Source organism: Cydia splendana, chromosome 3 (assembly GCF_910591565.1).
Source record: "Cydia splendana chromosome 3, ilCydSple1.2, whole genome shotgun sequence".
Lineage (NCBI taxonomy): Eukaryota > Metazoa > Arthropoda > Insecta > Lepidoptera > Tortricidae > Cydia > Cydia splendana.
The window spans coordinates 16701484-16716811 of record NC_085962.1 but is presented as its reverse complement, the minus strand read 5'-3'; the positions used below and the strand labels follow the sequence as shown (position 1 = coordinate 16716811).

Sequence of the window (15328 nt, the reverse complement as noted above, 5' to 3'; positions counted from 1 at the left end):
AATACATATATTGTACGGTAAGTAGGCACATGACGTGTTGAGTATTAGGGTCAACACGTCATGTGACATTTAAGGTGACATTTAAGAAATAGAAAATATATTTATTAAAATGAACAATTATTACTACCCGAACGCCCCACATTACAATATGAAATATAAGAATGTTGACATGTAAACTGGTGTTATGAATACAATGATTATGATTATATAAGGGTATTATAACAGTTATATTAGGTAGGATATTATCAGTCGTTGTTATTTAACTTCCCGCGACCCTCAGTCATGAGACTCACGAGGAAACGAGGAAGAAGAAGAAGTATTACGCCCTATGGCGGCGGCTTCCTCCCGGCTAGAGTATGGAACAGTGGGTGTCACACCGTATCTGCAGGTTGGCGTTCTCCTGTTCGATGCTCTGCTTGAGCGCGTGCATCTCCTCCTTCTTGTCGGTGGTGGCGCGCACGGTGGCTCCGATCTGGTCGAGCGCCTGGTTGGCGGCGGCTTGCTTCTCCGAGAGGGCTGCCTCTTGCTGCGCCGCTTCTGCTTGGAGTGTGGCCACTTCGCTCCGCGCGCGCTTCAAAGCTTCAACACCTGCCTAAAGTGCAATTTTGAACGTAAAAAGAAAATGAGCTAGACCATTGTAGAGTTTTTTAAATAAATTCGCGGAAATTTCTGCGTGTTTACGCGTGACACAACCCGAGGACGAGCGCTAAATGGCTCAAATTCTGAAATTGAGTATGTGCAATGTGTGTTTTCTTGATGGTGTCATTAATTTTAGCTAACCTTAAAAAAAAAACAAGTGTATATGATACGTGAATAGGTAATTCCTAAATAGCGCATGTAATTGAACTCATAGTACACCTTCTGGCATTGTCATAGATTTTACTAACCGAAAGCATATTTTTCCTCTGCACCAAGGCTTCCTTCTTCTTACTAACGATATAGAAGTAAGTTTTAATGAAGCCGATATATCGACAAGGCGCCTTCATCCATTCGACATCTAGACTGGAGTATATGCTCACAAATCCCTCTACGGGTATCGCCAGTTGCTGCTCCTTGGATGAGTCAGATAGGTTCTCTTTTATTAACCTGTAATTTTAAAGGTTAAAATTTGACTTATTGGAATGTACCTACTTGTTCCACTCTTAATGGACATGAACTAACAATATATTGAGTGTAGATTAGACTAAGTCAATAAACCAAACCATGTGTTGGTTTGGTTTATTGACTTAGTCAAATTAAATACTAAGATGTTAGACGACCTTCGAGTTTGGGTGTTTTATACATATAATATGGGAAACTCCCTTGATGGCCCAGGTTTCGCAGCGTAATGTTTTATATTTATGGTATGGTAGGTATCACCTAATTAAAGGTCTAGTCACGTGGTTTGCTTTCTCTACGTGTAATTAAATAGGTACATACCTAATATACCTATCTAACACGACACACTATAAATCAGAAAAAATATAAAGCCTTGGGCATCAAAATATACTACCTTTAGGTATACATGTAAGTATGTTTATAATTTAGCTGAAAAACAAATAACGGTAAAAGTACAATCGTATTACTATTAATAGGTGCATGACTATTTCGATTGGGCAACGCCAAGGTGCAAGTGTACAGTGCCGAAGCCACTCAAAGTGCGTATTGGTTGCGATACCTCTGAATGACCAACTGTGGCATCTGCGCCAGGGTCTCACCGGACCACCGCTCTATCCAGATGAGGTGACTGTCTTTGTAGAGCAGCGGGAACTTTTCCATCAGTTCAAATAGATCATCTTGGTCTTTGTCCAGGCATATGACTATGCCCAAGTTTTGTTTTATGTCTAAAACGTTTTAAATTGGTTTTAGTATATACTAAGTACAAGTAGAGTCGAGTCCCACCGCTTAATTGAAGACTTTTAGAATTTTATTGACACATTATATGGCAGCAAGGAGCGACGAGCGAATTATATTATTAGCGGACGAGTGTTTTCTAACATTTAGCACTGAAACAGGTCCCCTTGTTAGCAATTTTCTACAAAAAGTGAGTCGGTTTCATTGCTTTTGAGTGTTTAAGCATCTCCTTTATATACTCGGATTCTACATTGGACAGTTACCATAAGTCGATATTGTCATTGAGACAGAATTGGTCTGTGAGTCTTTTGGATTTACGTCGGCAAATTCATAGAGGTTCGACGAAAAAAACCAAAGCTTAATCAGTCCCAAGTGTACTTACTTTGCAGAACCTGTGTTTGCTGCGTGTTATTAAGCGTTGGCATAATGTGGGCCGGTATGCAATGCGTCGATTGCGCACGATGCAAAGCCTCTATAGAAGCTAACGTTGTGTGGTTCACCGCACTCTCCCGAACTAATACCAGTGTGCGCGAACCCTCGCTTGATGAAGATAGCGCCTGAAATACATAGAAAGTTCAACAGCTATGAATAATTTATATTGCATGCATGACTTATTTTATTTCATTTCGCACAGCTACACTCTAGAATGAACTGTCGCTAAATAATGTCGTATAATTAGATGATCAAACGAACTTACCTGAAGTGAAGTTCGATCTTAATTATCCCGGCTTCGTCGAAGAGATTTAAATTTACCATGTAGTAGCTCCGCTACGCGCTATTCCACTCGCACTTTAGCTAATTAACGTTAGAGTAAGAAAGACAAAAAACAAGTTTTCCCACTTCAACATTACTCTGTACGGTAGTTCACTCCGCCGCTAGCCTGGACCGTCATTATATTTAGAGTACATGGACAACATTGGTCAGATTTATGGGTACTGGTTAATTGTCAACATTAGCCAGCACGGGAGGGTTGGGACTTTAAATCTCTTCGACGAAGCCGGGATAATTAAGATCGAACTTCACTTCAGGTAAGTTCGTTTGATCATCTAATTATCCCGGCTTCGTCTCGAGATTTAAATTTACCATGTAGATGTTTGGAGGTTATCAATGTTGTCGATGATAAGTAAAACAAATATTAATCATAAATCAGGTATTTGTTTATTGTAAATAAATATAGTTATCCTTATAACTATTACATAATAAACCTTGTAATTAAAAATCTCTGAATACCGATTCGGTAAAATTATTACAATTTATGATCGGCCTATTGTAAAAATTCGCAAATACTGCGGACTCGCCCGACCAGCCAGCAGTTTTTCGAATGATATCTACTGAAACACCAGCAAGGCTAGCTGCCTACGTGGCCGAGTGTCGTGTGCTATGTGGGCGGAACATATCGACATCGACTCCGCTCTCTTCCATAGCCTGCTTTATCCACCGTCCGATTGTTTGGGACGATGCGGCATGGTAGGGTCTCTTATAAGTTAGTATAAGCTTTGATTCATTTGGAGGCCGATTATTTCGAGTAATATTAATAGAGGCTAGAAGTGTTTTCGCTGGACAAATACTACATTTTTCATCAAAAAATGGCAAATCAATTATAGGTTGAGATCTTCCAACGGCAGACGTTTTAATGAAGTCTGTGATCTTAATAATAATTCTATCATTAAATCGGTTTATATTGCATAAACGAATCAATGATAATGTTTGTGTTCTCTGACCAGTTGCTAAAGCTAACAAAATAAAAAGTTTCTTTGTAATATATTCAATCGGCAAGGATTCGTTAGGATATAAATTAGAAAAATAATTTAATACAATCATAGGATCCCATGTAACAGTGTATCTTGGGAAGGAAGGTTTTAATCTAAAAACTCCTCTGAAAAATCTTTTAAGACAATCATCTTGACTAATACAATTACTTGAAATTAACGAAATAGCCGACCGGTGGTTATTTAACGTACCATAAGATGCACCATCTTGTAGGCAACGATTAAGAAAATCTAATAAGATATTGATTTTTACATCATAAATATCATTAATTTGGCAATATTGCCACCATAATTTTAAGCTGGACGAATATTGCGATAAAGTATTTTTTGATAAGGATGATATCATCACTTGTAGGGCCGAATGAGGAACTTGTCTTCTCTGGAACGCTTGCCTGACAATATAGTCACAGCCAGGGAAAGCTGGTGGTGAAGGGGATGAATTTGCCTGAAAACAGATGAAAGCAGATGCTTACTTGGTGAAAGTATAATAATTTCGCTTACTGAAAGCGATATTAATAACGGATACCACGCCTGAGATGGCCAGTTAGGAAAGACAAGTATGCCGGTGGCCTTATCGGTTATTATTTTTTGCAACGTTTTTAGTATAAGAGAAAACGGTGGGAACGCGTAGAAGAAATACCTATTCCAGTTAACTGTGAACGCATCTACATTAAAGGCATACGGGTCTCTCTTCCATGAAATATATTTCTGGCATTTTGCGTTAATTCTGGAAGCAAAAAGATCTATTTCAGGCTGGCCAAATGATTTAACTATTTTGTCGAAGGCTTGAGAAGACAGTTCCCATTCTGTATCAATATAGCTCAGTGAAATTAGCTAAAATTACGGCATAATTAATAGAAGTTTTTTTTTAATTGGGATATGTACGTTGACGACCGAAGTTATTTTTCATCAACCCTCCCCTCCCCTCCCCCCTCTGCGTCACCCCCCCACACCCCGGCAAAGGGTCCAAAACCCAGTTTTTCTAAATTTTTAAGAAAACCGTTCAAGATACAGAAAAAGAGTGTAGGAACGAAGTGATCCTTATTAAATTTTCTATTAATCTCTTATACACACTATATTGCTATCACTTATAGTTTTTGCGCAATACGTCACGGAAGATGCTATTTTTAGCATTTTCAGTGTTATTTTTCTTCTAATGACTTTTCTCAAATAACACTTACGATATCATCCACGTTTTTAGGGCTCCGTACCTCAAAAGGAAAAAAACGGAACCCTTATAAGATCACTCGTGCGTCTGTCTGTCTGTCTGTCCGACCATTCCTCCCCCCCCCCCCCTTTATCTCTAAAAATACTGTGCCTAAAATTTTGAAAAAAATACACAAGATAGTACTTTACCTATAGATAATAGGAAAACTTATTAGAAATGCGCAGTCAAGCGTGAGTCGGACTTATGTACGGAACCCTTAGAACGCGAGTTCAACTCGCACTTGACCGGTTTTTTTTTTATTAAGTACATAGTTATTTAAAATGGGTATTATTAATTGAAACAGTTTGTGTTTGTGGGACGGTAAGCATGATAAAGACATTGAAAGGAGAGTAAATGCTGGAAATCGTGTGAATGGGGCACTTAACGCTTTTATGAGCAGCCAGAAGCTGTCGCAAAAAGCACGGTTGGCTGTTCATAGAGGGGTGTTGGTGCCTACACTTATGTATGGTAGCGAAAGTTGGGTATGGCAGAAGAGGCATCAGAGCCAAGTGAATGCAGTGGAAATGAGAGCGCTGAGAAGTGTGTGTGGTGTGAGACTGCAAGATAGGATTAGGAACAGTGTGATAAGGGAAAAGTGTGGACTGAATGTAGATGTAGTGACTAAAATTTTCTCTGATCAGATCGGGGAAATCCTGAAGAAAGGCCAGGTCAAGAACACCCTAAACCGGCGAGCGTGTATGAGGAATGTAATGAAAGTGAAGGAAGCGAAAGAGGTATGTCAGGATCATAGCAAGTGGAAATCCGTGGTCTCTACCTACTCCTACGGGAAATAGGCGTGATTATATGTATGTAACTATATGTTATTTATTATTAAACTACTTCATTTGACGATGCTATGCCATTTTTAAAATACATCGCCTTCAAATATTTTTAATGTCAGCTAATATCGTTATTAACCACTTGTCTGTATATGAAACGGATCCTGACCGAAATTTATAGGTACAGCACAACCGAGGGTGAACCCACGATTTTTGATCACCACACACATCTTCTTCCTCGCGTTAGTTGTCGCTTTTCGGTGAAGGAAAACATCGTGAGGAAACCGGACTAATCCCAGTAAGGCCTAGTTTCCCCTCTGGGTTGGAAGGTCAGATGGCAGTCGCTTTTGTAAAAACTAGTGTCTACGTCAAATCATGGGATTAGTTGCCAGCGGACCCCAGGCTCCCATGAGCCGTGGCAAAATGCCGGGAACAACGCGAAGAAGATGATGAACTTTTCATGTGTGTGGTGGTCAAAAATCGTGGGTTCACCCTCGGTTGTGCTGTACCTATAAATTTCGGTCAGCGGGCGCAGCACGGTTCCAATTTTATCGCCTATCACTATGCGCGTCCCATTCGCACTTACATACTTGTTAGAGCGTGACAGGCATGGTGAGGCAACATAGAGGTACAATTATAATAGAGAGGAAACGGGGGAGGGGCCAAATGACCGAACGAGATACTCTTATAGAACTTTCAGTAGGAGTAGCAAGAAAGCGGTACTATTGCTTGTCCTTGTCACAGTCTCACTTTTTGTTTGTTCCCCACCATACATTTAGTATGGGTTATGGTGGGCAACAAATAACCTACCTACCTTCTATGTGAGGCAAGCTATAAAAACGCGACCGTGCGGTCTGTTTCACAGTCAAGTGGTTAATAGTAACGATGTTCGGTGAGCTTAAAAATGTTTGAAGACGATGTATTTTCAAAATGGCATAGCATCGTCAAATGAAGGAGTTTAATAATAAATAATCCACCATTTTAAAGAACATATTAACTATTTATTTAAATTAAACAAAATTTGGCGATATCGTAAGTATATTTTGAGAAAAGTTATCTTACAAAAGAAAAAAAACGTAAATTCTAAAAAAGTTGCATATATGGTGACAGATTTCACAAAAACTATAAGTGATAGCACTATAGTGTGTATAAGAGATAAATAGCAAATTTGCTAAGGATCACTTTGTTCCTACACACTTTTTCTATATCTTGAACGGTTTTCTTAAAAAATTAGAAAAACTGCGTTTCGGGCCCTTTGCGGGGGTGTGGGGGGGTGACGCAGAGGGGGGAGGGTTGGGGAGGGTTGATGAAAAATAATTTCGGTCCATAACGTACATATCCCAATGGAAAAAAGTCTTCTATTAATTATGCCAAGTTTTCCATATATTTTTTTCCAGAAGCAACGTACTAATATTAACCTTCCTAGATTCAGAATCAGCATCAATATTACGTGTAGACTTTATATAGGAGGCATAAATAAAGATTTGATGTTGTTCACACCACTGCCATATATCACGTGTGATTTTGTTTAAATGCGGGAATTGGACACCGCCCATTCTGTTAATATAGGAAATGGCAGTGGTGTTGTCGACACGTAATAGGATTTCACAATTATTATATTCTTTTGCAAACGATTTCAAGCCGAAGTAAGCCGCTAAAAGTTCCAAGTAATTTATGTGTTGTTCTCTTTCTGCAGATGTCCAGAAACCCCCAATTTTCTCCCCTCCACAAGCGGCTCCCCAGCCAGTTGTGGATGCATCCGTGAATATTTCTAGAACATAATTAAATGTACGAATAGGGTTGTAAATATTCAGGATATTGTTCTCCCACCAGTTTAGATCCTCACATAAAAACCTTGGAACTTTCATGACTCGATCATAATTGTCAGATTCTAAGAGAGCTAAATACTTAGCTCTTTCTAAAGATTTCGTATATACCCAGCCATATGAAACTGCTGGACACGCGGCTGTTAGCGTACCTGTGTACCGAGCAAAATCTCGAATCCGTATCTTATCAATTTTTTTCAATTTTCTTGTAAGTTCTATAATAGTCTGTCTTTTTTTTAAAGGCAATTCTAATGTCATATTTCGTGAGTTTAAAATAAAGCCAAGAAATTGACAAGTTTGACTAGGAATCAAAACACTCTTTTTGTAGTTAATAATAAATCCTAAGTGGGTAAACAGCTTAATTGTTTCTGTTGCATTCTCTATGCACTCCTCGTATGTATCGGAGATACATAGAGTGTCGTCTAGATAGGATACGGATTTATAGCCCCTCGATCGCAAACGAGTCATTACAGGCTTCATAATTTTAGTGAATACGTGAGGCGCCGAACAGAGTCCAAAAGGTAGGGCACAAAATTCATACAAAATACCATTAAACGAAAAGCGTAAATATTTACGATGTTCATCGTCAATCGGTACCGAAAAATATGCTTCCGTAAGGTCCAAATTAATCATAAAACAATTAGACGTCATAAGTTTTACGGCGGTTCTCGGGTCTTCCATTTTAAAATGGTCTGCGTGTACAAATGTATTTAACTTTTTAAGATTTAAAATAAATCGCATATCTCCACTACTTTTAGGGACGAGAAAAATACCCGATATAAATTGACCATTAACCGGCTCACAACGTCTAATTGCTTGAATTTCTAACAAATGTAATATTTCTTTTTCAATAGCCGAAGATTCGCTACTACTAAACGATTGTTTAGGGTACAAAGCGGGATCTTGATGTGGTATTTTAATAAGGGGAATTTTGTAACCCGAGATGATATCTAGGACGTTATTATCAGAAGTAATAGTACGCCAAGTATCAAAAAATAATCTTAGTCGACCTGCCTGTACTTCTACGTCGCACGCCGGTGTGGGGATCTCGACCGCGGCGCCGGCCGTCGGCTGGATGCGGGCGGCGCTCGGCGCGGGGCGGGCGCGGGAGGGGCCGGCGCTCGGCGCGGCCGCGGCGGCGGCGGCGGGGCCGCCCTCGGTGCTCGCTGCCCGCCGCCGCGTTGTACTGGCGGTCGGTTGACGCGTTGCTGGCGCGGCGGGCCCGTCCAGTTTAAATTCGTGGATGACGTAGAGGGCGGCGTAGGCGCGATCAGCTCTCCTGTCTTCTTTATGCCTCTCGACGACTTGATGAACTCCCCTAAGTTCTCTCCGAACAGGAAACTGTCGCGTTGTCGCTCTTTGAACAGGATGACATATGATTTATCTAATAACGGCATAATTAGTGATCGCCGTGTGTCTGTCTCTAAGAAGTGAGAGTCGGCGAGCAGTTTGCCGGCGTCGTTAAGTATTTTAACGACCTCCGATCCCTTCATAGACTTTGTCAGTATGCCGGACATAGCTTTTCCTAAGGCTGCGATAGCGCGACCTATTTGATTCTGCTTGGAGGAAACGCGGGCATCTCTGCTCCGGCACGTTTCGGTTAGCATGGCAGACACTTCTGGGTTTAGCACTGGAGGCTTTGACAAGGGAACGTTTTTAGGGAAAAGGTATTTCTTTAAAAGCTCTTCCTTGATCTCCTTTGCAAGACCCGTTTTAAGTATGGGCTCCCATCGTTGAGATATATCTTGCAGAATATCGTCACTCCACTCAGGGGTATCCGTGACGGAATCCCCAAGTGCAAGAAGCAAATCAGGGTCTACATTGGGTACCGGGGCGGCTGATGATGATGATGGATCATTAATTTCCTCTTCTTGTGCAGCCAACTCGGTGCCTGGTTCTTCGACTCTGGATGACGTCGTTATTGAGATGTTCTGGAAACATCGAATTTAAATTGAATTTATTGAAATAACTTCGGAGAAAAAAATAATACCAAACGAGGGTACGCTTGGTACAATCTTTAACAAAAGAGGGTATCATCTACAAATTATTGTAAAAATGAAGGTAGGTTGCACTTAACTCGAGCGCAACGTATAAAAATTGGTTAATATCTCGTATTAACTCGAAATAAATATCACTGGTCAATATCTCGTATTGACTCGGGAATAAAACGTCTACTGCCTAACATCTCGTGTTAGATCGGAGACAAAAATAACGACGAAATTTAAATGACGTAGATACGAACCTTCTGGTTGTACATCTATCGCCTCGTCATCGCTCGAATCGCTTCCACTGGAGTAGATTACGCGACGTCTTCTTTTTGTTGTCGCCGCCAACTTAGCTTCATAGTCCTTTATTTTTCTCCTCCAACGGTCTTCATTGGTTTCTTGATGTGACCGTTTCGACATTTTTATTTAAATCACTATTTAAGTATTTTTATAGCCAAGTGCGTAGTGCACGCGCGCACGAAAGATAATGACGGTCCAGGCTAGCGGCGGAGTGAACTACCGTACAGGGTAATGTTGGAGTGGGAAAACTTGTTTTTTGTCTTTCTTACTCTAACGTTAATTAGCTAAAGTGCGAGTGGAATAGCGCGTAGCGGAGCTACTACATGGTAAATTTAAATCTCGAGACGAAGCCGGGATAATAAATAAAATCGTGTATCGATCTTGATTCCATGAGATCAATCGGTCTCATTTTTTGTAGTTTTCGTGAAACGAAGTTGATGTTTCCAACCGTAATGTAATCAATTTATTTAGTCAGAACCTACTTAACCTTTTGAACGCCAAACGGCGTATCCATTTGCCGTGCCACTGACGCCACGGGGGTAAAATTTAGTTTTGTGAATAAATAATGCCAACCTAAAAGTGGGGTGTTTTTCAGTAGATTTTGATCAAAAAACGATCGAATGCCGTCTTTGGCGTCGTTGTCACGATTTTGCGTTGACGTCAATTGCCGTCTGTGGCGTTCAAAGGGTTAATTTTAACCTAGGTACGTACATTCTTGAGGTGCTTGTTGAAGTCCAGGTCTTGGGAGACGGTGAGCAGCGCGGCGGGCAGCGCCGCGGCCGCCACGAGCGCCGCCGCGCGCCGCCCCGCGCCCGCGCTGCCCACGCACACCACTACGCCCTCTACGGTCTACATCACAATGCAATATTAGTTTCCATTACAAGGTCCTTGAGTCCTCGAGTCTCTCGGACAATTATCATCATCATCATCATCATTATCATATCAGACAGAGGACGTCCACTGCTGGACATAGGCCTCCCCCAAAGAGTGCCACAATGACCGGTCTTTCGCCACCCAGGGGCCTCCCCCGACCTTTACCAGGTCATCAGTCCACCTTGTGGGGGACAGTTATATCAAAATTATATTTAGAAGTCTACATTTCCAGGTGCTTTTGGCTGACAACTCTATGCCCCCAAGGGTTAATATAGTAGAGGAAAAATTAGAAATATAAAGCCTATGATTATTACTATTATTACTTACCGCTCTAGCAAACGCTGGACACAACGTTGCAAGTTCTAAGCAAACCTCCGCGCCATCCTCGCCAAAAACGCTTTCCTCACGTTCTGACACTGCAACATAAGTATTATGTCAAGCGCATTGTAACGAGAATTAGCCTGAGAGTTTTGTTTTACTTTTTCACTTACAGCATTGGTTGATATATTTCTGCGTGGTGTGGTACCATTCTCTATGATCCACTGCCTCCATGTAAACACCGTTGCTACGCAACTTGGTCGCAAACAGCACACCTTCGTTGTATGTGCCTTTGAAGAACCTTCTAGATATTGAATTGTAGGTGGCCTTTTCTTCTTCAGTTACTAGGCGATCTTTAAAGATGCTGTTTGCTTCTGCGACTAATGCCTGCAATAATAAATATACTTAGTTGGCTTTATTATTGATAGCCCACCGGGTAAGGTCCACAACAAGAAGCTAGTTTTAACGCATAATCAAAATGTCAAAAGTCCTCAAGGTTTGGAACACGGATTTCAATGGTCAGTACCATTCTGTCAAAATTATAATAACATATAACATGTTCATATATTGAAATAGGTATGGTGCCATCATTTCGAGCGCTGGCGCCATACCTTTGGCCTACTCTGGAGTAGATGGCGATACTTTTTGACATTTAACAAATTTAACGCATATCAGGGAAAAAATAAGGATCGAAGTCAAATGTGGCGTTCTAAAAGTGTTAATCATTTGTGTCGAAAGATGGCAGTAAATGTACTGACTACATAGGTAATTTACTTTGACAATATTCCTTTTAGTCTAAATTCTCTTTTGTAGAATTAAACAAATGTAATATAGGCGTTTTTTAGGTTCCGTACCCGAAGGGTGACACTCTGAACCATACCTATCACTAAGTTTGCGTATAGAAACCACTGCATAAGTTTAGAGTTCCGTACCCAAAGGGTAAAAACGGGACCCTATTACTAAGACTCCGCTCTCCGTCCGTCTGTCTGTCTGTCACCAAGCTGTAACTCATGAACCGTGATAGCTAGACTTGAAATTTTCACAGATCTGTATCAACAAATGCTAAAAACTAAATAAAATAAATAAGTGGGGCTCCCATACATCAAACGTGATTTTTTTGCGTAATGGTACGGAACCCTTCGTGCGCGGGGTCGACTCGCACTTGGCCGGTTTTTTATATTAATATTTGAAATATATATATTCTAGGACTATTAAGTGTTTAAGAGATAGACGTATTCAACAGTATTCAATAACAACAAATACTTTAAAATTTTTGATAGCTGGCTATTTAGTAGGTTACAAAATATTACCGTAATCAATTCTGCCACATTGGACGGTGAATACCACTGAATATTTTCACACCACTGCTTGAAATGTGACGCGTTCCAGTAATAGTGCAGCTTACTTCGAAATGTTTCAGTGACCTAGAAAAATATACTGTTCTTAATACTTATAAAACAAGCACACCGTATCGTCCATTCAACTTATAATTTATTTTGGGTATCGTGCAATTTCATAACAAGCGATATAAATGATCATTCACCTCTTTAAACATAGATAAGACGCTGGAAGCCAATCCGGATATATCGGTGTCGCTGATATTTTTGTCGGTGCTTTGTCTCAGATAAACTCTTGCCAGTTCTAACATTTCGTCATCATCCGGTTCTCTAGAAAAGTAAATTCGTTTTAGAAAAGGATTTGTTATCCAAATTGGAATAATGATTTCTGAAAAGTGGAGAATATACGTGTTGACTGTCTAGTCACGGTCACATACACACTCTCATTTATTTTTATTACACATAATCTAAATAAATTCTATCATTAATAGCCCTTCATGTTGAACAATTACGGTATCGCGGTACCGTTGTTTATCTCCGCTAGTATTTGGGACAACGTTCGATCTTGACAATTTGGTACCTACTAGTATTATTTTTTGTGACATCCCTACTTACACAAAGGCAATATTCAACTCCAGGCAGTATAAAAAATTACATGACAACTTGTTTTCATCTGTTTCTTTTTACCTATAAAAGCTGCATAAATGTAAAGTTTCACGTTTTCTACCAAAGAATAATTTTTTTAGGTATTATTATTTAAAAGCTGGCACTACGTACTGTAGAGCCCAGATTACTAATTCGAGGCTTTCGCCGAGTTTAACCGTCCAACGTCGCGTCGAGCGGCGGACATAGGCGCTATACCGTCGACTAGACGCCAATGCTTGGGAGATGATAGTCTAGTACTCACGGCAGCAGCACGGTGGCGAGGCGGCGGTGCAGGCGCGGCCGGGGCGGCGCGGCGGCCGTGGCCAGCACGCGCACCGGCGCCGCGCCCGCCCACTGCATGCCCTCCTCCTCCGACCCCAGCACCCAGAACCCCGACCAGGTTATCAGCTGCAATTATACTACAACCATTCATTTACTAATTACTACAACATATACCCCCTATAACCCTTTGAACGCCCCGCTTCGTGTGTGGCCCGCCATCGGTTTCGTGAACATTGTTGGAATGCACGAGGGTTGATGTTGGGCTGTAGCCAGGCCTCCGTCACACGCTCAAGGCCACGCGCTATATGCCTACCGCTCGGCGTATCGTCGACGATACAACCGACAGAGGGCCGCCGAACGCCCGCCTCAGCGCCCGCACCGCATTGCACCGCGCGTTTCCCGCGCTTATGCTTCGAAATGCCGAAACCACGTAATTATTGTGCAGTAGATGGGTGAAAAAGTAAAAAAAAACAAAGAAAAAAGCCTATAATAAAAATTCATCTTTTTATGGCGGGCTAAAGGTCCCACCTGAAAGTTTAATAATTATATTGAAGGGTTAGAAAAAGTATTTTTAAATAACTTTGACGACGTAATAATTAATCGGCCTGGTAGCACCGTATTACAACTTTTAAAAACCGTTGATTGTCCGTTGCTTTGCTCCTGAATATTTATTAAAATTATTTACGCGATTTAGGATATTTTCAACTACTTATTAAATTTTAATAACAGAGAATTCCGAGATGTGAAAAAATTATAAATCATTATATTAAAACTAAAACATATTTGATTCGCAACATTCGTTTTATTACAATAATCATCATAGGTAGGGTAGCTACAACCCTAGCGCATTCTTACGATGACGCGTTGGCACGTGACTCGAACGGCGGGCAACACAGTCTCGACTCTTTGTGCGCGTAATTATGGTACATTTCTTCTTGTCCTGAGCAGCAGGTATTATTATTAAGGTTCTGTAGGCTATTATAGCGTAGGTATTTTTGCTTTTGTTTGGGAATGAAGTATCTGTTACGTAGTAACTATTTATTAATCTGTGCTGTAGCCTCGCGTCTGTGGCCCTCTTTGCCGTCCCAAAGGTTAAACTCATTAAGGATATCATCGTTTTAAGACTTTTGGATCTGATGCCCACCCTGAGGCGGTTGATCAAAGTCGATACAATTTTGAATGAATTGGACACCACCTTATCCATGGTCAACTCTCGCGGATCATGCGTTAAGTTGTTTGACACATCTTGAGCCGTCGTAACGATTAAATCCGTCATCATATATGAATACATTTACACTACGTCGTACTGTCGGACACAGACTGTACAGCTAAGCTGTCACACATGTCACACACCTGCAGCAGGAAGGAGCACACGGCGCTGCTGCCCCACTCGTCGACGGAGGCGCGGTGCAGCGCGCGGACCAGCAGCGTGAAGCGAGACCCCCCGCCGCGCCCGCCGGACCCCACCACGTTGTTCTGTATGATATAAAACCTAATATCAGATAAAAAAATGTCACCCCACCAGCCCAAACCGAAAAGCTCACCTAATATTAGCTCAAGGTACTATAATCGGGTAACGTAGGACGGGTGTAAATCAGCTGCTTTTTACAACTATCAAAATGACAGTCAGCTATTGAATTTATATATAGTTCATATGAAATATTTGCGTAAGACAATCACATTTTGTTTTGGAATTGAACGAAACAAATATGCAACCCTGTTCCAATTCAAAGTGATTCAAATTTAATTGAAGTAATTAGTACTATGGGTCAGACCGTAGGCTTTAGGACTTACTCTTTTCAGTTCCGCAATGATGTCGGTAGGTTCTAATATTGGAGTGCAATCTATGGTTATCACCGTCCCGTTGCTCTCTTTCGCAACGTACTCGGCTAACAAACTGAAATCGCAATAAGGATAGTAAAATAATTATTCATTTACATACGTAAATTCGGTACCATCATATACACAATCGATCGTAAAAAACGTTACCTACTGAAACTAGATAAGGTCTGCCAGTTATGAGTTAAGGGTAAGCAGCATTACCCGAAAACATGTGGTGCTATCTAGTACTCGTATATACAAATTGTAAGCCTCATCATTCGTTTATGTACAGGTAGGATAAACTACCCAATGCGTTAATAATATGGTCTTTTAAAGTACAGTAATTGGCTCCA

At 40.9% G+C, this 15328-nt stretch overlaps 1 protein-coding gene across 1 annotated transcript in view; it reads right to left on the bottom strand.

Moving 5' to 3' along the window:
* Positions 1-15328, bottom strand: part of LOC134806906 (cytoplasmic dynein 2 heavy chain 1) — a 113419-nt gene that overhangs the window by 31866 nt on the left and 66225 nt on the right. Inside the window, exons 41-52 of the mRNA XM_063780329.1 lie at positions 14949-15051; positions 14508-14630; positions 13135-13280; positions 12434-12557; positions 12201-12314; positions 11064-11277; positions 10900-10988; positions 10411-10548; positions 2216-2390; positions 1658-1823; positions 888-1086; positions 378-592 (exon numbers count right to left, since the gene is read on the bottom strand). Coding sequence (XP_063636399.1) covers positions 378-592; positions 888-1086; positions 1658-1823; positions 2216-2390; positions 10411-10548; positions 10900-10988; positions 11064-11277; positions 12201-12314; positions 12434-12557; positions 13135-13280; positions 14508-14630; positions 14949-15051 — 1806 coding nt within the window. The remainder of the gene's footprint in view (positions 1-377; positions 593-887; positions 1087-1657; positions 1824-2215; positions 2391-10410; positions 10549-10899; positions 10989-11063; positions 11278-12200; positions 12315-12433; positions 12558-13134; positions 13281-14507; positions 14631-14948; positions 15052-15328) is intronic.